This window comes from Martes martes, assembly GCF_963455335.1.
Source record: "Martes martes genome assembly, chromosome: 4".
In the NCBI taxonomy this organism is placed as follows: domain Eukaryota; kingdom Metazoa; phylum Chordata; class Mammalia; order Carnivora; family Mustelidae; genus Martes; species Martes martes.
Genome location: NC_137891.1, coordinates 184,602,533 through 184,626,478, shown reverse-complemented (window position 1 = coordinate 184,626,478; position 23,946 = coordinate 184,602,533). Strand labels below are relative to the sequence as shown.

Here is a 23,946-nt window from a genome sequence, read left to right as displayed (position 1 = left end):
AAAAAAACTGAACAATCAAACAAACAAAAGAAGAGAATCTCCAAGAACTGCAGGACAACCACAGAAGGTGCAACATGTGCACAACGGAAATACCTGAAGGAGAAGAAAGGGGCAGAATGGAAGCAATATTTGAAGCGATGGCAGAATTTCCCCCAAAGACACCAAACCACAGGCGCTCAGAGAACACCAGCCAGGATAAATATAAAAACAAAACAAGGGCCGCCTGGGTGGCTCAGTTGGTTAAACATCTGACTCTTGGTTTTGGCTCAGGTTGTCACCTCAGGGATACGAGACTGATCCCACGTTGGGTTCCTTGCTCAGCGCGGAGCCTGCTTAAGATTCTCTCTCTCCCTTTGCCCCTCAACCCCCCTTGCATATGTCCATGTGTACTCTCTCTTAAATAAATAAATAAACTTTAAAAAAATACAAAACGGGGATCCTGGGTGGGTCAGTCATTAAGCGTCTGCTTTCAGCTCAGGTCATGAACTCAGGACCCTGGGATCCAGCACAGCATCGGGCTCCCCGCTGGGCAGGAAGCCTGCTTCTCCCTCTCCCACTCCCCCTGCTTGTGTTCCCTCTCTCGCTGTCTCTCTGCCAAATAAATAAATAAAATCTTAAAAAAAAAACCAAACACAGAACCTCAGACATACATAAAGGAAGGAAGGACAATGGTATATGAATAAGGTAAAATAAAAACTTTTATTTTTCTTACTCTTAACTGATCTAACATACAGTTTTTCAAAATAACAACAGCAACAATGTACTTCATGATGGAAGATATAAAGAGGAGCAAAGAGCAAGACAACAAAAAGAAAACAGTAATTAAGACAAGAGATATTAAACCAGCTAAATCAATAATCACTGTAAACTTCAAAGCTATAAATCTACCAATTAAAAGACAGATTGTCAGGGGACACCTGGGTGGCTCAGCTGGTTAAGTGTCTGCCTTCCACTCAGGCCATGATCCCAGGGTCCTGGGAAAATCAATAAGGACGCAGTTGAACTAAAAAGCACCAATCAGCTGGGTATAATTAACATCTACAAACTACTTAATCTAACAACAGCAGATTACACATTCTTCTTAAGCTTACCTGGAACATTCACCAAGATATACCACATTCTGGGCCATAAAACACACTTTAACAGATTTAAAAGAATAAAAATCACACATCATTTATTCCCAAACCATAATGTGATTAAATAAGAGTTTAGTAATATAAAGATAGCTGGGAAACCCCCAAATAGTTGGAGATTAAACATTATACTTCTAAAAAACACAGAGATCAGAGAAGAAATCTCAAGGAAAACCTGAAAATATTCTGAACTAATGAAATTGAAAATACAGCTCATTGAAATGTGGGGAATAAAGCTAAAGCAGTACTTTGAGGGAAATTAATAGCATGAAATGCATATTTTAGAAAAGAAGATCTAAAATCAATACTCTAAGCTTCCATCCTAGGAAACTAAAAAAAGAAGAGCAAATTAAATCCAAAGTAAGCAGAAGAAAATACTGAAAGAGCAGAAATCAAGAAAATTGAACAAAGAAAATGAACAAAGAAAAAAAAAACCACCAAAAACCAACAAAACCAAAATTGGTTCTTCATAAAGACTGATAAGCTTCTAACCAAGATAACAAAAGAGAGAGAAAGAGAGAGAGTGAGAAAACACAAATTACTAATATCACAAATGAAATAGGGGATATCACATGTACTAAAGAAACTCAATCAATAATGAATAACCTTCCAAAATAGAAAGCACTAGGCCCATATGGGTTCACTAATACATTCTACCATACAGTAAAGAAAAAACTTGTATCAGTACTCTATAATCCCTTTCAGAAGACAGAAGCAGAAGGAATACTTCCTAATTCATTCTATGAGCCCAGCATTACACTAATACCAAAACCAAGCAAAGACACTACATGAAAACTACAGACCAATATCTCTTAAGGAAAAATCCTCAAGAAAACATTCACAAATCTACATCAATCTACATCAATAAGGCATAAAAAGAATTATACAGCATGATCAAGTCAGATTTATCCTAAGTATGTAAGGCTCGCTCAACATACAAAAATCAACTAATGTAATCCATCACACCAATAGGTAAAGGAAGAAAAACTACACGATCATATCAGAAGATGGAGAAAAAACAGGGTACCTGGCTGATGCACTTGGTTGGGCAACCAACTCTTGGTTTTGGCTCTGGTCATGACCTCTGGGTCCTGATTTCAGGGCCATAAGAGCAAGTCCCACCATGGGCTATGGGGCAACGGAGCGATGGGGCAATGGGGCTCTGCACTCAGCAGGGAGGCTGCATGAGAGTCTCTCCCTCTCCCTCCCTCTACCCCTCCCCCACCATGCTCATGCTCTCTCTAATATTATTTGTCAGAGAGAGAGAGAGCACAAGCAGGGGAAGCGGCAGAAGAGTGAGAAACAGGCTCCCCGCTGAGTAAGGAGCTCAATGTAGGACTTGATCCCAGGACCCTGGGATAATGACATGAGCCAAGGCAGATGCTGAGCCACCCAGAAGTCCCTCAAATAAATACATCTTTAAAAAACAAAATGGAGGGCACCTGGGTGGCTCAGTGGGTTAAGCCTCTGCCTTCAGCTCAGGTCATGATCTCAGGGTCCTGGGATCGAGTCCCGCATCGGGCTCTCTGCTGGGCAGGGAGCCTGCTTCCTCCTCTCTTTCTCTCTGCCTGCCTCTCTGCCTACTTGTGTTCTCTCTCTGTCAAATAAATAAATAAAATCTTTAAAAAAAAAAAAAAAAACAAAATGGAGAAAAAGAATTTAACAAAATCCAACACCCTTAGGAAAAAAAAACAAAACAAACTCTCAGGGCGCCTGCGTGGCTCAGTGGGTTAAGCCTCTGCCTTCGGCTCAGGTCATGATCTCAGGGTCCTGGGATCGAGCCCCACATCAGGCTCTCTGCTCGGCAAAGAGCCTGCTTCCTACCCCCTCTCTCTCTGCCTGCCTACTTGTGATCTCTCTGTCAAATAAATAAAATCTTAAAAAATGAAACAAAACAAAACAAACTCTTGGCGAGCTATCAATAGTAAGGAATTTCCTGGGGTGCCTGACGGGCTCACTGGACTCGGTAGAGCATGCAGCTCCTGATCTCAGAGTCATGAGTTCAAGCTCCACAGTGAGCACAGAGCTTACCTAAAAATAGAATAAGGAATAAAAAATTGTTAAAAAAAAAAAAAAAGAATTTCCTCTGTAGAGCATCTACAGAAAACCTGTAGCTAACATCATACTTCACGGTGAGAAACGTGCAGCTCTCCTGCTACGATGAGCAGCGAGACAAAGACATGCCTTATGACCACTGCTTTTCAACACTGTCCTGGAAATCCTAGCTAACGAAATGAGACTAGAAAAGGACATAAAAGGTCTACAGACTGGGATAGAAGAAATAAAACCGTCTTCTGTTCTCAGATGATACATGATCATCTATGTAGAAAATCTGAAAGAATTAACAAAAAAAAGCCTCCTGGATTATAGCAAGGCTGCAGGACAGAAGGTTAATATGCAAAAATCAACCACTTTCCTACATACTAGGAGTGAACAAACAGAACAGAATTTAAAACACAACACCACTTGCATTAGCACCCCAGAAATTAAATGCTTCGGTAAAAATCTAACACATTTATGCATAAGATCTATATGAGGAAAAATCTAATCGAAGATACCAAAAAAAAGCAACCAAATAAATGGAGAGATAGTACATTCATGAAGAAGATTCAACGGGGTCAAGATGGCAATTCCTTCCAACTTTACCTACAGATTCGATGTAATTCCAATCAAAATCCCAGCAAGTTACACTGTGGGTATCAATAAGCTGATTCTGAAATTTATAAAGGGAGGCAACTCAGTACCGAAGAAGAACCAAGCTTTATACAAAGCTACAGTAATCAACACAGTGTGGTGTTGGTGGAGGAATAAATAGATCATTGGAACAGAACAGAGAGCCTAGACGTAGATCCACACTGAGGGATCAAAGGCAATACAACGGAACACAATCTTTTTGTCAAATGGTGCTGAACAGCTAGACCTTACACCAGTCACAAAAACTAAATCCAAACGGATATAGGAGACCTAAATGCGAAGTGAAAACTATGAAACTCCTAGAAGATAACGTAGGAGAAAACACAGATGACCCTGGGCACGGTCGTAACACAATCCATGAAAGAAAGAGTAGATAAACTGGACGACTTTACAATTAAAAACCTCTGCTCTGTAAAAAGTAATGTCAGGAGAATGAGAAGACAAGCCCCACACTGGGAGAAAATATTTGCAAAATACATATCTAATAAATGACTGTTATCCAAAATATACAAACAATAAGAAAACAAACACACAAACTCAACAAGAAGACGACAATGATTTTTAATTGGGCAAAAGACACCTCACCAAGATACACGAATGGAAAGTACAAAACCACGTTCAACATCACACGTCATCAGGGAGTTGCAAGTTAAAACTACAGCGATACCACGACACACCTATTCAAATGGCCAAAATCCAAAATACTGGTAACACCAAATGCTGGGGGAGAGGTAGAGGCCAGGACTCCCTCGTTGCTGGTGGGAATACAGAATGGTGCTGCCCCTCTGAAAGGCAGTTTGGCAAGTTTGTAACAAAACCAACCATACCCTTAACATCGGACCCCACAATCACACCCCTTGGCATTTACCCAAACAAGTAGAAAACATGTCCACACCAAAACCTGCCCAGGGAGGCTGATGGCAATTGTTTTCATAATTGCCAAAACTTGGGAGCAACTAAGCCATCCTTTGGGAGGTGCACAGGTAATCTGGCCACTATCCGGACAAGGATTACCTAGCACTTAAAGAAAAAATTTAAAAAGAAGCAATCCTCTATGAAAAGACATGGAGGAACTTTAAACCAAGGGAAAGAAGCCAATCTGAAAACGCTGCATACTGTATGATTCCAACTCTGTGACATTCTAGAAAATGGAGAACTATGAAGACAGGAAAAAGATGCGTGGCTGGTGGTGGTGGGGGAGGGAATGACAGGCGGAGCACATGATGTTTAGGCCAGTGACACTGTTCTGGATGACCCTATGGTGGCGAATACACATCATCACACATTCGTGAAAACCCACAGAATGTACAACAGACACCAGGAGTGAACCCTAACATACACTATGGACCTTGGGGGTTCTTCCGCTGTACTACATGTAACACTATGGTGCAGGGTGTCAACAGTGGGGGCAGCTGCACATGTGTGGGGAACAGGGTATATGAAAACTCTATACTTTCCACTCAATTTTGCTCTGAACCTAAAACTGCTCTTTAAAAAAAAAAAAGTCATTAATTTAAATCGGACAGGAGCGCTCGGAGGGCTCATTCGGTTAAGCGTCTGCCTTCAGCTCAGGTTATGATCTCGGGGACCTTCCATCAAGCCCCGCATCGGGCTCCCTGCTTAGTAGGGCGCCTGCTTCTCCCTCTGCCTCTCCCCCTACTTATGCTCTCTCTCTCTCTCTCTCTCTCTCGCTCACTTTTTCTCTCAAAGAAATAAATAAAATCTCTTTTAAAAACTTAAACCTGGCAATTAAGGCTGACCCCAGAATGCAAGGAGCTCCCGATCAGATGAATTCCAGCAGACGCCAGCCACCGGCGCCAGCCTTCGCTGTAGAGAAGACTCACATGCCGAGAATCACTGTCAACTCTGACACTGACTTGGGCATAGTGTGCAAACTCCTGCGATATTTGCACAAACAAGTACGGCAAAATTAAAAATGATGTAACTGCAATACAATGTGCTTTCTCCACAGTTTTTAAAACTCTACTCCAATTTCATAATATTCTGACTCAACTGCACATGAAAGGTTCCTAACTAGTCACTCAAATTCATGCTTCTTGAATATTCTTTATTACAGAGAAAAATGGGGTTAAAGACTATATATGGGGCTCCACATATCCCTGCTTTTCATAGTACAAGCTGTAACACAGACTGACAATTACCACTTCACTCGGGGCACCTGGGTGGCTCCGTCGTTGGGCAACTGCCTTGGGCTCGGGTCATGGTCCCAGGGTCCTGGGATCGAGCACTGCATCAGGCTCCCTGCTCTGCAGGAAGTCCGCTTCTCCCTCTCCCACTCCCCCTGGTTGTGTTCCCTCTCTCGCTATGTCAAATAAATTAATAAAATCTTTAAAAAAATAATAATAGGGGTGCCTTAAGCCTCTGCCTTTGGCTCAGATCATGATCTCTGGATCCTGGGATGGAGCCCTGCATCGGGCTCTCTGCTCAGCAGGAAGCCTGCTTCCCCCTCTCTCTGTCTGCCTCTCTGCCTACTTGTGATCCCTCTCTCCCTCTGTCAAATAAATAAATAAAATCTTTTTTAAAATAATAATAAATAACCACTTGACTTGTTTCTTCTTTGGTAAAATGCGCTGACTGAGCTCAACGAATTCTAAAATCCTCTCCATTTCTAGAACTCTGGCCATAAAATTCAGAAACTGATTTTTTAAATAAAGTAGATTTTTAGGCCAGGTTTTAAAAAGTACTTGAGGTTCTAATGCAATAATATACATGTAGCCAGAGATTACTTAAATGGGAAACCAAACTGTCAGGTTTTAAAAGTAAAAGACTGGGGGCGCCGGGCTAGCTCAGTCGTAAGAGCATAGGACTCTTGATCTCGGGAGTTGTGAGTTTGGGCCCTGTGTTGGGTCTGGAGATTACTTAAATATAAAATCTTTAAAACAACAAAAAGTAAAGGACTTTATCATATAAGGAGGGAAAGGATTAGACGACCTTTCAAGAGGAAATTGGATTTATGGAATATAGTCCAACAGACAACTAGGTCACTGGTTAACCAAGAGTGTTGACAAAACAACCAACCAACCATTCCACACCAAGACAAACCAGACAGGTACTCAGGTGTAACTTATTCCAGATTCTGAGAAAACGACAGAAGATTTTTTAGGAAAAGAAAGCACATAGCACCAGAGACTTCCTTTATTGGGGTAGTTACAAAAAGCATTTTTACAATGAAATCAGCCATTTAAAGGTCTCAAACGGGCCATCTTATGAGGAAAACAAAGGTGGTACTCTTTTCCTTTTTTTTTCTTAAGTATTGAACTTTAAAAAAAAAAAAAAAAAAAAAAGCTTGATTTCCACCCCCAGGTCTCATTCTAGAAATACTAATAAAGTAAGTGTATACTCTCAAAGAAAAAGCCCAAATAAATCTGACTTTAACATCTTTCTCTACTTTTTCACCTGTTCTTGCTTTTCCCTCATTAAAAATCTGTCCTACAGTAGAAGTAAAAAGAAAACCAAAGCAGTCACCCACAGGCACACAAGATCCTGATTCCTCACATGCGGGTACTGACTGCCCACCTGCAAAGCCCCCTTCCCCGGTGGCGGCAAGACGGGCGTCCATCTGTCCATCTGCACGTTCCAGGCCAGTCCACGCCCAGGCCCCAGAGCTACAGTCTTCTATACTCAAGAAAGCAGATGACAATGTAAATGAGAGAGACAAGATTACAGGATCAGCTCCTGTAATCAGCTGGATTAACTCTAATGTCTCTCTCTTTTTTTAAGTAAATCCTTTGCTTTCCACTTCATCTATTACTTAGAAGCAAATTACAGGCCACGTATCCCTAAACTGCATTTTAACATCAAAAACTGTAATCACAACGTGGTTGGTCTGAGGACTCCCGGGGTCCCCAAGACCCCTTCAGGAGGTCCACAAAGGCCTCCCTTCTCCAGCTACATATTTGTGCAAGGCTACATCTTCCTCACCGACTTCAACCAAATAACAGAGAGCAAGGGCTTGAATACAGAACCTGGCTGACTCGTCTCAAACCCTATTACAGAGATTAGCAAAAATGTAAAACAATGCCGGTCTTCTTACTAAATTGTTTTCTGGTTTGGAAAATACAGTGTGTTTCGTTAAAAATATAGTGTTACCCAACTACATTTCAATTTTAATATAGTAGATAATGTTATCATTTAATGGGTTTATTACTCCTATTTTAAACCAATTAATAACTATTTTAATAAATTCTCTAGTTTAATTTCTAAGAGTAACTATTGATTGATAAAACCCACCCAAACACAATCTCCTTGAGGTCTTTAATAATTTTTGAGAGCACAGGGGTTCCTGAGACCAAAAAGTCTGGAACCCTATAGGATTAGTTAAACAGACCCTACTACATACATCCTTCTAATGGATATATCCCCTGTGCCTGGGACAAATGTTTAATGAATGACATTAACAAAGTTACAAAACAACTCATATAAAACGAGGTCATTTTGCTTATAACTTTGACTTCAACACAGTCTGCTAAAGGTTCTGACAAGTCCTACAGCATTGACAGCATTTCCCAACCTTAGATAACCCACAGACCTTTTAGCAAATAACACCGAACCAAGTAACACCCTTCGGGGAGCTGTGCCTCAGAGCCCATCCTAAACGATGATTTGAAGGGGGGGGGGCTGCAGGCATCCTTTACTGTTACTATTAAAGTTACCAGGTCACCATCGCTTAGAACGGACAACCGCCAGAAACGACACGTACACATCCAATCAAGACTATTTGGGGGTTCTGTAAACTCCCCCTTTTACATTTGCTTTAGTAAAATAACTCTACAAGGAGTAAATTTAATTCATATACATTTTGGACCTTGGACAATTCAAGCAATGGTTTTAAATGGCAACTCTTAAGTAAAATCTTTGATGAAAAACACGAAGTACTTCTGACCATAAGTCATATCCTTAAATGATGCACATCAGGAAGCCTTCTCCGCAAGGGGTGACCTGCACACACGGGCAGTTCTCGGGGCAGTGGACACACAGCTGTTGGCAGAAGGCTCTGGGCACCCATCCTGCGGCCTCCCCCTTCCTGTCCCCCGTCGGCCAACCCCTGCAGTGTCGCCACCTGGTCACCAGGGGGCCGGCTGGCCCGCGTCTCCCTGCTTCTGCCGCCTTCCTCTTGAGGATCAGCTTCCACGTGTCCCTCTGATGGCCAGGTCACTTAGAAGTCACCCTCTTCAGCCCAGGTGTGAGCCAAGTGTGACTGATCACAGCTGATGCTCCCCACCAAATCTTTTATTTTTTATTTTATTATTATTTCTATTTATGTGAGAGAGAGAGAATGGAAGAGAGAGAGAACGAGGGGGAGAAGGTCAGAGGGAGAGGCAGACTCCTGGCTGAGCAGGGAGCCCCACGTGGGACTCGATCCTGGGACTCCAGGATCATGACCTGAGCTAAATGCAGTCGTCTAATCAACTGAGCCACGCAGGCGCCCACCCCACAAAATCTTTCAAAGCCACCCTAGTACTTCGAGACCTACTTACCACAAGTTAACCAGCGCTTCATCTCCGTTTTGTAAAATTAATACTGTAATGGTGAGCGTGCTGTGTTTTACTACAAATTTGCCTGGTTTCCACTTGTGTTATGGGTTAAAATGGGTTTCTGATGATCACTTGTAGAGCTTAAAGGGTTTATAACAATGTTTCCAGGGGAAAATGTAATTTGAGTTCTAACTGGAATTCTAAGAGGTGGATACAAATTGCCTTTCCAGCTCATCTGGGAATCAGACAGGGGCCCCAGGAAACCACACATCGAGTCAAAGCTCGGTTAAGGAGAAGAGCACCCAGAGCTGAGGCAGTCAAGGAGCTCGTACCCAGGCATCTAAGTAACTTCTGGTAGCCACTGCTAAGGGTGCTGGGGCCCCGTCACTGCTCAGGGCACCAGCCCGTCTCAGTTTCCCTGCCTGCACTTGAATTTCCCAAAGATAAGAAGGTACAGTCAGGACTGCTCTGTTCCAAGTCAAGGCTTCTGCCCCAAATCCCTATCTGCTCTCCTACACCACTGAGCTGAGTTTCCAGATAAATCTGAAACTTCAGGAAACCCTTCTGGCACTCTTCCTTCAGGCCTAAACCATCAAAGGCTGGTGGAAGTTGCCCACATTTGCTTTCTCACAGCCCCTGGTTTCAGTCTGGAAACCACATAAACACACTTAATAGGAAGAGGAAAAAAAATGCAACAAATACATACTTGTCTTATGCATTACTTTTTTTAAGTAGTGGTAAAAACCTCAAACCTTTCAAGAATACTTGAAGAACAATTTTTTTTTTAAAAGTGGGGTTAATAGGGGCGCCTGGGTGGCTCAGTGGGTTGGAGCCTCTGCCTTCGGCTCGGGTCATGATCCCGGGGTCCTGGGATCGAGTCCCGCGTCGGGCTCTCTGCTCGGCGGGGAGCCTGCTTCCCCCTCCTCTCTCTGCCTGCCTCTCTGCCTACTTGTGATCTGTCTCTCTGTCAAATAAATAAATAAAATCTAAAAAAAAAAAAAAAAAAAAAAAAAAAAAAAGTGGGGTTAATAAATTTTATCAACTGAAAAAACAAATGTATACTAATCACTGGCATTTTAAAAAACGTTTTTTCAAGAATTTACTTGAGAGATAGACAGAGATAGCAACAGAGAGCACAAGCGAGCATGAGGGGGAAGGAGAGGGAGAAGCAGAGGGAGAAGCAGGTTCCCAGCTGCGCAGGGAGCCCAATGCAGGACTCAATCCCAGGACCCTGGGACCATGACCTGAGCCAAAGGCAGACACTTAACCGACTGAGCCCCCCAGGTGCCCTGATCCCTGGCATTGATGACCTAGAATATTTCATCAGCGGCATCTGGGTGGCTCAGTGGGTTAAGCCTCTGCCTTCGGCTCAGGTCATGATCTCAGGATCCTGGGATCGAGCCCCGCATCGGGCTCTCTGCTCAGCAGGGAGCCTGCTTCCCCCACACTGTCTGCTGCTCTGCCTACTTGTGATCTCTGTCAAATAAATAAATAAAATCTTTAAAACATTTCATCAAACCAGTATTAATGTTGCATTTGTTATTAATTAAAGTCCCCATCAGGGAGAGAAGGGAGACTATGTTATGAAAATATCCCACTGGTACATGTTCTTCCAGGTTTAAGAATGACCGATCTCATATAAAGAAGCGTTTAAGTCATTTTCTATTCTGAGCTTTGAATGTTTGGAAGATGCGTATTAGTTGCCCTCTTCATTAAACGAGTCGTTTCCTACACCTGGGCATGGAGTTTTTGAACTCTTGCCAAATGAAAATGCTTCATTCGGGAATCGGGCAGGTATTAACGGCTATCTCACAAACAACTCAGAAGCAAGCTCAGAAACATGGCCAGTTCCGAGCTTGATAATAGAGGCTGGGGATTATCAAGGTACCCCACCATTATCACAACCCTAGGAACTGAGGTGTTCCCGTACTGGGAACGGCTGCTGCCCACTTCTAACCCCTGCCTTATTGCGGTAACAACCGCAGCCCAAGTGAGTAGGACTTAGGAAGAAAATTCAGCGCAAGCCAGTGCATTTCTTTTTTTTTTTTTTTAATATTTTATTTATTTGTCAGAGAGAGAGAGAGGGAGAGAGAGCGAGCGAGCACAGGCAGACAGAGTGGCAGGCAGAGGCAGAGGGAGAAGCAGGCTCCCTGCTGAGCAAGGAGCCTGATGTGGGACTCGATCCCAGGACGCTGGGATCATGACCTGAGCCGAAGGCAGCCGCTTAACCAACTGAGCCACCCAGGCGTCCAAGCCAGTGCATTTCACTACTTGCTAGCTACTCTGATGAACATTTGAAAAGTGTGGCAAAAAAAGATTGGGGATTATTCAAGAATTTTAATTATTTCTGTTGTCCTCGTTACTGATTCCGTAAGTAACAGGCAACTGGCACGCATCAGTCAAGGCATTTTAAAAGTAAACATGATCTGCTGACACAAAGGCTTTAATCCCCCAGTCGAGAGCGGCCCTATTCCTCCATTAGCTTCTACCTCTGATCTGCCGGCACTACTGCGAGCCGAGTCTACTCTGTCCTTCGCTAGTTGCTGAGGAGGAAAGAGTGTACACCCTCCACCCTAAGGCCACGAGTCCGGCCACGAGGAAGGGGGGCCTCCGGGGAAGGTGCCGCTGAGGAGGGCGGGGCATCCGCAGGTGCACGTGAGCAGGTCCCGAGGACCGAGGACTCCAGTGAAAACTCCCAGGGCCAGGCCCCCATTCCGAGTACTAACACCCTGCGATGAGAGTCTATCAATACTCAAGACTATTTTCTAGGTTTGCTGGGTCCTGTGCTTGGTTTAATGCTCTTTGTCACCTTGAAATTATTAATAGTTTTTGAGCAAAGGAGCCTGCACTTTGACTTTGCACTTGGCCCCACATACTATGCAGCTGGTCCTCTCAATATTCATCATTAACTACTACAGAAATATGTAAAATTAAATGTGACTGTATTCTGCATTTCAGACATAATAAATTATGCTCTTTAAAAGCCACTTAACAGACAACTGTATACAAGTCATTCTCAAGTTTTACATATCTTCAATTGAAGTTTATGCCAATCAATTTTTTTCTTGGTGATCCTTAAAACGAATGAGAAAAAAAAATTTAAGCACTAGGAAGAGCTCAGAATGTCTTTGTTACACCTTAAATAGGTCTTAAAACAAAGATGACATTCGTATTTACCGAGTTTTAAAATTCACTTTGAATCTACAGACATAACATTTTTTTAAAGATTTTATTTATTTATAGACAGAGATCACAAGCAGGCAGAGAGGCAGGCGGGGGGCGGGGGTGGGGAGAACAGGCTCTCTACTGAGCAGAGAACCCAATGTGGGGCTCAATCCCAGGACCCTGGGATCATGACCTGAGCCGAAGGCAGAGGCTTTAACCTACTGAGCCACGCAGGTGCCCCTAAAGACATACATTCCTAAGTATTTTATACTATGATTAAAGACTGGGTAAATAAACTGTTACTTAAAGAATAAAATCAAAGAACCATACAGACAAAATAATTCACTTTAACAAAGCACACTTTTTAGCAATTAGCAGAACCAAAATGTAATGAATGAAGAAACATCATATTCTAGGCCAGTTGTCTAAGCAGTCTAGCATTTCGGGGGTGCCTGGGTGTCTCAATCAGTCAAGTGTCTAATTCTTGGTTTCGGCTCAGGTCATGATCTCAGGGTCCTGGGATAGAGCCCTGCACCAGGCTCCGCGCTAGGTGAGGAGTCTGCTTGTCCCTTTCCCTCTGCTCGCTGGTATTCCCTGTCTCCGGTAAAAAATAAATAAAATCTTAAAAAAAAAAAAAGAATTCTAGCATTTCATCCTTTTCCTTTCACAAAGTTAAATCCCGGTCCTGGAAGCTGGAGGTTGACTCGGCTTGTCCCCCAACGGCAGAGTCTGCACCTTGCGAGCTCATTCCTCGCCACAGGGAGCAATGAGAGCCTGGGGTTGGACGCAGGCTGCAGACGGGCTCCGCCTTTCTTCAAGCCAGACGTGGTAAAAACAAGAGCGCTGCAGGGCTGGGTGCGGCAAGTATTTGAAGGGTTGGTAAGCTTCAGACCTAAGGAAAGCCAACTATGGTCTCAATGTTTTTTTCAGGAAAGTGTTGCTTTTTGTGCTAGCAGGTGCCCAGGCTGAATGATTAAATGTGCGGGAAGTTCGAAGAAGTACGTTTTTATGGGGAAGGCTACACAGGTGTAGAAGGCAGACCTTTCAACACTGGAATGATACGGGAGAGGATGGGGGAGGAAGGAGCTGGCTGGAGGAAATGCCAGTTTATCCCTAGAGCAGGAAACCATCAGCAACTGAAAACCCTCGTAAGAAAACGCAGACAACCATGAAATGTGTATCTGATTAGAAAAAAGCTCCCGGGAGCACTTACAGAGGTCAAGAGCAAGTGTAAGGTGATGCAGCCACTCTGGGGAACAGTTCTGCACGACCCCCAACAAGTTAGACACTGACCACGCGACCCGGCCAATCCACCCCTGGGTGTGCACCCCAGAGAACTGCACATGTACGTGCACACAAAGCCAGCGCACAACCATGCACAGCAGCATTTCCACAGTGGCCACCAAGTGGAAAACCACCCAAACGTCCATCGACTGAGGAACACATCAACAAAATGTGGTCTATTCGTACAAAGAAATATCGTCTTCGTCTCTTAGGGCTGCCAAAACAAAATACCATAGACTGGGCGGCTTCTGAACGACAGAAATGTACTTCTCACAGATCCGGAGACTGGAAGTCTGAGACCAAGGCGCCCGCACGTTGGAGTTCTGCTGAGATGCTCCTCGTTCGCAGCTGGCCATGTTCTCGCTGTGTCTTCACTTGGTGGAAAGGGCCAGGGAGGTGTCTGGGTTCTCTTTTACGGGAGAACTCATGCCATTCGGGAGGGCTCTATGTACAGGTCCAATCACCTCTCAAAAGCCCCACCTTCCAATACCATGATTTGGGGAATATGGTTTCAACATACGAATTTTGGAGGAACACCAACCTATGGTGAATGTTATTCAGCCATAAAAGAGAATGAAGTTCTGATACACATTACAACACAGATGAACCCTGAAACATCAACTGAAAGAAGCTAGTCGCAGACAGACCACATATCGTGGGACTCCACTGATATAAAATGTCCAGAACAGGCAAATTCCTTAGAGACAGGAAGTGGACTGGTGGGCGGGGGCGGGGGGAGGATTAGAGTGACAGCTAAGGGCTCAGGGGCTCCTCTTTGGGGTGATGAAAATGCTCTGAAATGAGGGCACGTGGCTGGCTCAGTCAGTAGGGCATGCACCTCTTGACCTCAGGATTGTGAATTCAAGCGCCACGCTGGGTGTAGAACTCACTTTTTTTTTTTTTTAAGATTTTATTTATTTATTTGACAGACAGAGATCACAAGTAGGTGGAGAGGCAGGCAGAGAGAGAGGAGGAAGCAGGCTCCCTGCTGAGCAGAGAGCCCGATGTGGAGCTTGATCCCAGGACCCTGGGATCATGACCTGAGCCGAAGGCAGAGGCTTTAACCCACTGAGCCACCCAGGCGCCCCTAGAACTTACTTTAAAAAAAATAAAAATAAAAAATAAAAAATTATTAGGGCTGCCTGGCTGGCTCAGCCGGTAAAGCATGCGATTCCAGATCTCAGGGTTGTAAGTTCGAGCCCCACACTGGGCATAAAGAGTACTTAAAAATAAAATGTTTAGGGGCACCTGGGTGGCTCAGTCAGCTAGGCAACCAATTCTTGATTTAGGCTCAGGTCATGATCTCAGGGTCCTGAGATCGAGCCCCACATCGGGCTCCTTGCTCAGTGCTTCTCCCTCTCCCTCTGCTGCTCCCACTGCTTGTGCTCTCTCACTTGTGCACTCTAATAAATAAATAAAAACTTTAAAAAATAAAAAAATAATAATTTTAATAATAAAATCTTTAAAAAATAATACATTTTAAAAAGGGGATGAAGAGGGGCACCTGGGGGGCACAGCCAGTTGAGCACCTCACTCTTGGTTTCAGGTCATGATCTTGGGGTCCTGAGACTGAGCCCTGTACTGGGATCTGTACTCAGTGGGGAGTCTGCTTGAGATTCTCTCTCTCTGCCTCTCCTCCCCACTGCTCACCCACACACACACATGCTCTCCCTCTAAAATAAATAAATCTGGGGTGCCTGAGTGGCTCAGTGGGTTAAACCTCTGCCTTCGACTCAGGTCATGATCTCAGGGTCCTGGGATCGAGCCTCAGGTCTGGCTCTCTGCTCAGCAGGAAGCCTGCTTCCCCCTCTCTCTCTCTGCCTGCCTCTCTGCCTACTTGTGATCTCTCTCTCTGTCGAATAAATAAAATCTTTTTTAAAAAAAGAAATAAATAAAATAAGTAAATCTTTTTTTTTTAAGATTCTATTCATTTATTTGAGAGAGAGAGAGAGAGCATGAGACGGAGGAAGGGCAGGCAGAGGGAGAAGCAGACTCCCCATGGAGCAGGGAGCCCAATGTGGGACTGGATCCCAGGACTCTGGGCTCATGACCTAAGCCCAAGGCAGTCGCCTAACCAACTGAGCCACCCAGGCGTTCTTAATTTTAACTAAATCTTTTTTAAAAAGTTAAAACTGGGGTACCTGGGTGACTCAGTTGTCAGGCACCTGCCTTTGGCTCAGGTCATGGTCCCAGGTTCTGGGATTAAGCCCCACATCCGGCTCCCTGCTCGGGGGGAAGGCTGCTCCCTTTCCCACTCCCCGTTTGTGTTCCCTCTTTCGCTTGTGTCTCTGTCAAATAAATAAAATAAAATGTTTTAAAAAATAAAATAGAAGAGGGGATGAAGGAAAAGAAAGTCTTCTTTTGAAAAGTAGCAGATTCTAAAAAGTTCTTGTCACAAGAGAATCAGACTAGTCCAAAACGGATGGCTGAAAGATAATATTCACATCTGACCTAAGGTAAAAAAAGGAAAACACGATTCCTCCTTTACTATGTTACCACCTACTTCTTATTGGAGTTCTGGAATAGAAGATGTGTTCTATGGTTTTTAAGATGTTCTCAATTCAGTTACTTTGAAGTAAATGAATTTTCATCTAAAACTTTAAAAATGAAAAAACCTTAGCAAAACATCTTGTGAAAAACTTTAACAATGATATCATCCTACAGCTAACTGAGACGATGAACAAAAATATGCCTAAAACACAGAGAAGAAAGGACCTATCAAATCGGGGCCAAACAAATGCAGTATCCCCGTTCCTAGGGGGTGGCAGCCCTAAGAAAGGATGGCCAAGGCCCATCATCAGCCTCACAGCCGTCAGTTTGAGGGTTCCTATCTCTGGCTTCTGCACAGTCACTACAGCCATCAAAATGCCACTTTTGTTTTGGTTTGGTTTTTTTACAATACTGGAACACACTGCTGAATAAGTCATTTCCCCCAATCTTGAATCCCTATTTCTGAAGCTTTACCAAACTCTGTATTTTATAACAAATCAATTACCTTAAATTACACTTATAGAAGACACAACGTATCTTCAAATACTTCTGCTTTTACTATATCAAGACCACAGAAAAAGCAAGATACATTTTTTTTAATAGCATAATGATCCTAAACCACAATTAACCAGAGTAAGAAATATACTCTTGGTCATTTTTCAGGATAATCAGAACTCCTATTTTGTTTCAACTCTTATAAATGAAAACTTTATGCTTGCCTCCAAAATTATAATTTTCCTGCCTTAGGAAGCAATAATAAAAATAACTCAATCCTGGGGCACTGGGGTGGCTCAGTCCGTTAAGCACCTGCTTTTGCCTCAGGTCATGATGCCAGGGTCCTGGGATGGAGCCCTTCGTGGGGCTCCCTGCTCAGCAAGGAGCCTGCTTCTCCCTCTCCCTTTGCCTACTGTTTCCCTACTTGTGCTCTCCTTCTCTCTGTTAAAATAATAAATGGAATCTTTATTTTTTTAAAAGATTTTTAAAATTTATGACAGGGAGACACAGCGAGAGAGGGAACACAGTACGGGGGAGCTGGAGAGGGAGAAGCAGGCTCCCCGCAGAGCAGGGAGCCCCATATGGGACTTGATCCCAGGACGCTGGGATCATGACCTGAGCTGAAGGCAGAAGCTTAATGACTAAGCTACCCAGGCGCCCCTAAATGGAATCTTTAAAAAAATAAATAAAAAATAATTCAATCCTTTTTAAAAATGTCTTAAAACTTTAACATCCTCATATTAAACATTAAGAGATGGTTTAATAAAGTTGGAGCCAAGTCCTGAAACCAGTATCATGGAATTACAGCATTTTCTAACTTGAATGTAAAAATTTTATATTTCATTAAAATTTCATTTATGGGTCATATTCTTCATATCTAAAACTGAAATATTAATTGCTTTTTTTGTTTAAAAATCAAATAGTACCGACACAGATAATGTATGATATGAACTACTAAAACTTCCTTTTGCAAAAGAATTCCTATGAAACTGCTTGATTTTATGCTTTTCCTCCTAAAAGGGGTCTGCAGCCAGAAGATGAACTCTAGGTAACTGAAGGTTCCAGTTACCTGAGTTAGAGCTCTTAAATTGGAATACATTCAGAATTATTAATATTTTATCATTTCTGGGGTGCCTGAGTGGCTCAGTCAGTTAAACGTCTGCCTTCAGCTCAGGTCATGATTCCAAGGTCCTGAGTTCAGGTCCCACAGCAGGCTCCCTGCTCAACAGGGAGCCTGCTTCTCCCTCTCTCTTTCCCTCTGCCCCCTCCCCGGCTCGTACTCTCTGTCAAATAAAATAAAATGTAAAAAATAATAATAATAATTTAAAAATAAATTTTTTAAAAAATATACTTTATTTCTTTAGTAGTTATAAGTCTCTTATGTGAAATAAATGACATTTACACCCAGCAATACAACTGTTAGATTAAGTATAATATTGACATCTGTATTCAAAGGACTTTTCCTCAAAGTTACTTCTGAAAAACAAGGTAACGAATTAAGAAACCACTTTCCAAAAAAGCAGAGAATTACAGTATCTTTAAAAATTAGACTCAGATTGGTGGCCACAAACTACACCCTTCAAAAGCTGCTACAGATTTTTATGGTCTAATATCCCCAACACTGCAATCAACAGAACAGATCCTTGGAAAATTATCTACTAATGAATTTCTATATCATAATGCAGAATTTAGGGTTGTTTTGTAGTCTGTAATGCCTTTTTCAGTATACAACATTTATCTGTCAGAAGAGAATTAGGACATAAAAATAGTATGGTGTCGAAACTGAGATAGAGCCGTCCATCCATTCAATCACTCAACAAATACTGAGAATCTACTCCTACCGTGTGGAGGTGATAGGATTCACATTCGAACAAAACAGACCAAACACCTTTCTGTCTCGGGGCCTATGTCCTAGTGAGGAGAGACAATCAACAAAATAAGGCTGTTTGAATGGGCTTAAGTGCTATGGAAAGAGAAAAAGCAAGGCAGGGAAGGGAGGCTTCAGGGGCTCAGAGAGAGATGAAATTGCACACAGGAAGGTAAGGAGAGGCCTCGCGGAGAAGTCTGTGTGCAAACAAACAGGAAAATAACAATTAAAATTATTTCGCTGGCTTTGAAGTGCAGTCCATGCCCGCATTAAAATATATATATATTCATAAGCTTTCTATATGCTCCAGTTCAATTTACTATTTCCTGATAACTGACTCACTGGAGAGAAAGCAGGCAGCCTCGGGCATGTCAAGGATATGCCTAATATTTTGATTTACTTGATGTTTTTTAAGAACTGCCGCTACAGATTAGAGTGAAATCCGGAGTTCTCTATTAAACAACTAATTAACAGTCAAGATGCAATTCACACTACAAAACCTAACATTCTCTCCAGCAATTTATATGTGATATTTATCCCACTAATAATTATTAGAGATAGGTAGAGTTAGCTAATTATTAGAGATAGCCAGCTGTTCGAGTCATACTGTCTTAGAGCCCAAAAAAAAAAAGTCAGACTATTAGTTGAAATGATCACCTTCTAAAATGAGCCCACAGGGGCGCCTGGGTGACTCAGTGGGTTAAAGCCTCTGCCTTCGGCTCAGGTCATGATCCCAGGGTCCTGGGATTGAGCCCCACGTCGGGCTCTCTGCTTGGAGGGGAGCCTGCTTCCCTTCCTCTCTCTCTGCCTCTCTGCCTACTTGTGATCTCTGTGTGCCAAAGAAATAAAATCTTTAAAATGAGTCCACAGAAAGTGTCTCTGCAAACTACGTATTTACATATAAAATCCACTTGTAACCCCTCAAAATGAAATCATTTTAATGTCATATTCAGAAGACATTTTCTACCTTGCACGCTGGGGAAAAGAAAAAAGAGCAACAGAATAACTGATGTTTAAAATGTGTTTTTATTTTGAAGACTAATTATTCTTAAATACTATAAATGCACCAAGAAAAGCTTAGAAAGTCAGCTGATGACAAAGGACTCAGTACTCAACGTATCTTTCACATAAGATTTGTTAGTCCACCACAATGAAGATATCTGATAAATGAAATTTATATTTGTTGAATAACCCAAGTAATTCAATAATGAATAGCAAATGGAGGTGAATGGACAAATAAGAAAATATGGATCTTAACAAGAAATGTTATCAATGACGAGACGAAATATATTTGAACTGTTCCCAAAAATACTCAATCCAAGCACATATTTTTGAAATGTGTGGGTTTTCTCCAAGAGAAGCAGAACTTTGACATTTTCTCTTGGACAGATCAGACTTTCAGACCTCCGTTCCCACATCTGGAAAGAACATTTCAAACTCAGCTTGATGTAACTTTTAAAAATCAAACCGAGAGCGATTTGATACTTAGTAACTGAGACTTGACTATGACAGTCCACAGAATGTTAGAGATGAAGTATTCCAAGTTCATCATCCCCCACGTGAAGAAAGGAACACAGAACAAAAGATGCATTTGCCTCTTCTGCCCTTTAATTTTTGAACACCATACTTCTCTCCGTCTGTCACGCCAAGGAAGAGAAAAATGAAGATTTTTTAAAAGCCTGCTAATACGCAATAGGACTGTTTCATCTAGACTTTCGTCAGGTCTCCCCCTCCCAGGTTTTTGATGAAAAATTAAAAATCAGAAGAATAGATCCAAGCCCTCTCCAGACAACACCTAAATTACTTTGCTCCAAGGCCAAGGAAAATGTTTACGATTCCAAGATCCACTCGGAAGCATGCATCTGCAATGCGTAAGCTTTTCGCTGGCAAGATCGGCCAGTATCAGAGAGCGTGCACTGTTCAAAAGGTTAAGTGGATGAAGGTTAAGACAACAACAAAACAATTCACTAAGAAATGTATTGGGTGGGTTTCCCCCCCCCCCAAAGTAACCGTACAATAATGTCGGCCCTGAGGAATCAGGGAGGTTTCTGCTGAGGATCTGAAAGCCCCCGAGCGATGTAAATCACCGTCATAAAAACTGCACCGAGGTGTCGGGGGTGCGGAGAGGCAGGTTCCGAACGCGGGGCGAGACCGCGACCGTAAACCTCCTCGCGATTTCACCTTCGGATGAAACGTGGGAGGGGAGCGAGAAGTTTCAGCGGCTGCCCGTCTGAAAACAGACAAGATTTAAAGGACCCCGGGGGGAGGCGGAAAGGGGCGAGGATGCGGCGTCCGCGGCGCAGCGGCAGAGCGCCGGGACCCTGGCAGGGATGCGGAGGAGTGGGCTCTTATGTAAGCACACACCAAACACGGCGTGCACCCCCAGCCCGATGCACGAGTGAGCACACAACACACGTACACGGCCTCTCACCGGGGCGCACCCCCGCTGCAGGCGCTGCGGAGGACGGGGACCGACCCCTGCGCCCGTCTGCACGTCCCCCCAGACCCGCGCAGCCGCCACCGGGGGTCCGGCGCCCCGCCCGGGGACGCAGCCCGGCTCCGCCGGCCCCCGGCGCCCGCCCCGACTCTCCCGGGCCCGCCCCAGCCCGCCGCTTACCTCGCGAGGCCCAGACCCCGCCGCCGCTCAGCAGCCCGGCCAGCAGCAGCCAGGCGGCCGGGGCCAGCGCGGGCGCAGCGCGGCGCAGCATCGCTCCGGCTCCCGGCGCCGCGGCCGGCCCGAGGCGGGAGCGGCAGGCAGGCGCGCGGGGCGCCGAGCAGGGCTCTCGCGGCCCGGGGCCGGCTGCTTCGCGCCGCGGCGAGTCCGGGGTCCCACGAGCCGCCGCCGCGACGCTGGGCCGCGCGCTCGGGCCGCGGGCGCCCTCCCCTCCGCCGAGGAAGCGCTGGGCTGGAGGCGGCGGCAGCAACTAAGATGGCGGCGGCGCGCTCTCTCGGGTCCGGCGAGGGTACCGGCGGGGGCGGGGTGGCGGCGGGAGGGGCGCGCGCGCGAGCGGGAGGGGCGGGGTGGCGGCGGGAGGGGCGCGCGCGCGCGGGAGAGGCGGAGTGGGGCGCGCGCGCGCGCGGGAGGGCGGGGGCGGGACGCGCGCCTCGAATCGCCGGCGGAGCCCGGAGCGCGCGCCCGCGGGGCCGCGCCTGGGGTACCTCCCGAGAGGCGGCGAGATGTCTGGGGGCTGCACGCCCTGCCCCCGCTGCGGCCGAGAGCATCCATCCCTCATCCCCCACGCGCGCCCCCAGGCTCCCGAGCCCGGCCAGCGGTACCCTGGGGCCAGCGCCCGCCTTTCAGCCCTTCGCACCCCCAGCCCCGCGGAGGGCAGACCCTGCTGGAGGGTGCAGCCCGGGGACCCTGAGCGCCAACACGTTGGGCCACTTCGGGGAAGGCACGTCGCCTCCCAGAGTCCTGGTGATCTCGTCTGCCAAACGGAGGTGATGACAGGGAGCCTGCGGGGTCGTGAAAGGTTTTCAAGGAGATGGAGGTCAGCGAAACGCACTTGTAAACATCAAGGACCGCGCAGCACGTGCCGCGGTGGTTCAGCCCTGGGAGGGGGCATTAGCTGCTGGGGGCGGGGGTTGGGGGTGTCCGCCTGATTTTGTAAGTCCAGATTCCTTCCTTTGCTGGAGAAATCTGTGATGGCTTTTTAAAGACGGCTTGTGCGTGCCCTTTCTAGATGATCTTAGCGTGATGCCAGTGGTCCCTTAGAAATGCAGAGATCCAGCTGGATGAAGAAGAGATCCTCCCCCGGGCTGGAGTCCTCCCCTTCTGTCCTGGTTCCCCCACCTTCCCTCCGCCCCTGGGACCACCCCACGCTGGAGGAAAGGACTGGCACAGTCGTGGATGGGCTCCTGTGCCAGATGCTGCGAGACATTATTGGCCCCATTTTGCAGATGAGGGAACAAAGACCAAAAGGCAAAATGACATCCCCGGTTGTGACAACTACAGGGAAAAGAACACTGAGCCCTCAAGGGCAGGGAGGTGATGTTAGGGGAGACCCCCCAACAGCAAAAGCTAAATAACAATGAAACATGAATTATTCAAGACTGTGCGGGAAGAGCTATCCAAGGTGATTGGAACACTGTGGTTGTCATAGCGGTGATAGCTAAGAGGGTCTGCCAGGCTGCTGGGCTTTGCGGAGGCCAGCTTGGGGTGGGGTTCAGGAGGTGGGCCCCTTTAGAGGCTGGGATTAGTAGGAGGTGAGGGGAGGACTTATCTAGGAGGGTAGTGGGGGAAGAGCCCAAAAAGTAGATTCAGGCCAGAGTGTGAGGTGTGTTTGTGGCCGATGATTCTACTGGCCGCAGGAAGGCCTTGCACAGCAGTGAACAGAGGCATGATTGACCTGATGGGAGTTTCAAAGCTTCCTGTAACGGAATATGTTCCTCCCTGTCCTTTCTCCCTCAAAGGCATCCTCTACCAAAGCCTGCAGAGTCCATCTCTCCTTCCCCTGCCACCCCCTTCCCTGGGTCCAGGAGGACCAGCCTGCCCTTGGGTGGACCCCTCCCGAGGCACCTGCCTGGCCCCTGCCATCTCCAGGCCCCCCAGCTCCACTCCTTCCAGCCAGCACTGCAGAGTCATCCTCTCCAAGCTTTGCTTTTGCTTCCCTCCCCCTCCGGCTCCTGCGAGCTCCTTGTTGCCACTTTATCCGGTCCAGACGGCTCTGCCAGGCTTCCCACCCCTCAACCTCAGGTCCCACCCAGCTGACCTCAGGGCCTGCTCTCTCAACACAGTCTGTGCTCAAGTTCATTGCCGCCCAGGGCCAACATTAGGTAGCACATCCTGCCCCCACCTTTGCTCTGAGTCACACCTGGGCTATCTCCTGCAGGAAGTCCTCCGGACCATCAGGCCGTCCGTCCCTCGTCCCCACTGGCTCTGAACCAGGCAGTCCAGGATTGATAATCTGCTACTGTGTGCCCCATGTGTGTCCTTTTCTGCTCCCCACGGTCTTCTAGTGGAAAGGACCCAGAGAGTACAGTCGGACACACCAGAAGGAACTCTGGTTGCTTCTGCTATGAATGATCTCGACAAGTCACGGAACTTTGAGTCTCTTTCCCCACCTGTGAAATGGGATAGCAGTACCTATTTCCTGGAGTTGTCAGAATTGAATGAGATGATGCAATGAAAGTGCCTCACAGAGCCTTGTATGCAGTGGGTGTAAACACACAAGAAGTTTCTTTTTTTTCCCCCTCAGGGATCTTCTAAGCTGCTTGTATACTGTTGAACATACACTAGGCACTCAATAAATACTCAGCAATGAATTCCTGTATTCATTTTTGTATTGTGGCGGTCACACCTCAGAGGATAAAAAACACCCTC

General features: G+C 45.5%; 1 protein-coding gene across 2 annotated transcripts in view; it reads right to left on the bottom strand.

Annotated features, from left to right (window-relative positions):
* Positions 1-21,515, bottom strand: part of CLSTN1 (calsyntenin 1) — a 76,207-nt gene extending 54,692 nt beyond the window's left edge. The window contains exon 1 of one of the 2 annotated variants that reach the window (XM_080801023.1): positions 21,241-21,515. In XM_080801023.1, coding sequence (XP_080657149.1) covers positions 21,241-21,331 — 91 coding nt within the window. In that variant the 5' untranslated portion in view covers positions 21,332-21,515. The remainder of the gene's footprint in view (positions 1-21,240) is intronic. The other variant, XM_080801022.1, reaches the window with a different exon arrangement.
* Between the last annotated feature and the right edge of the window lie 2,431 nt (positions 21,516-23,946).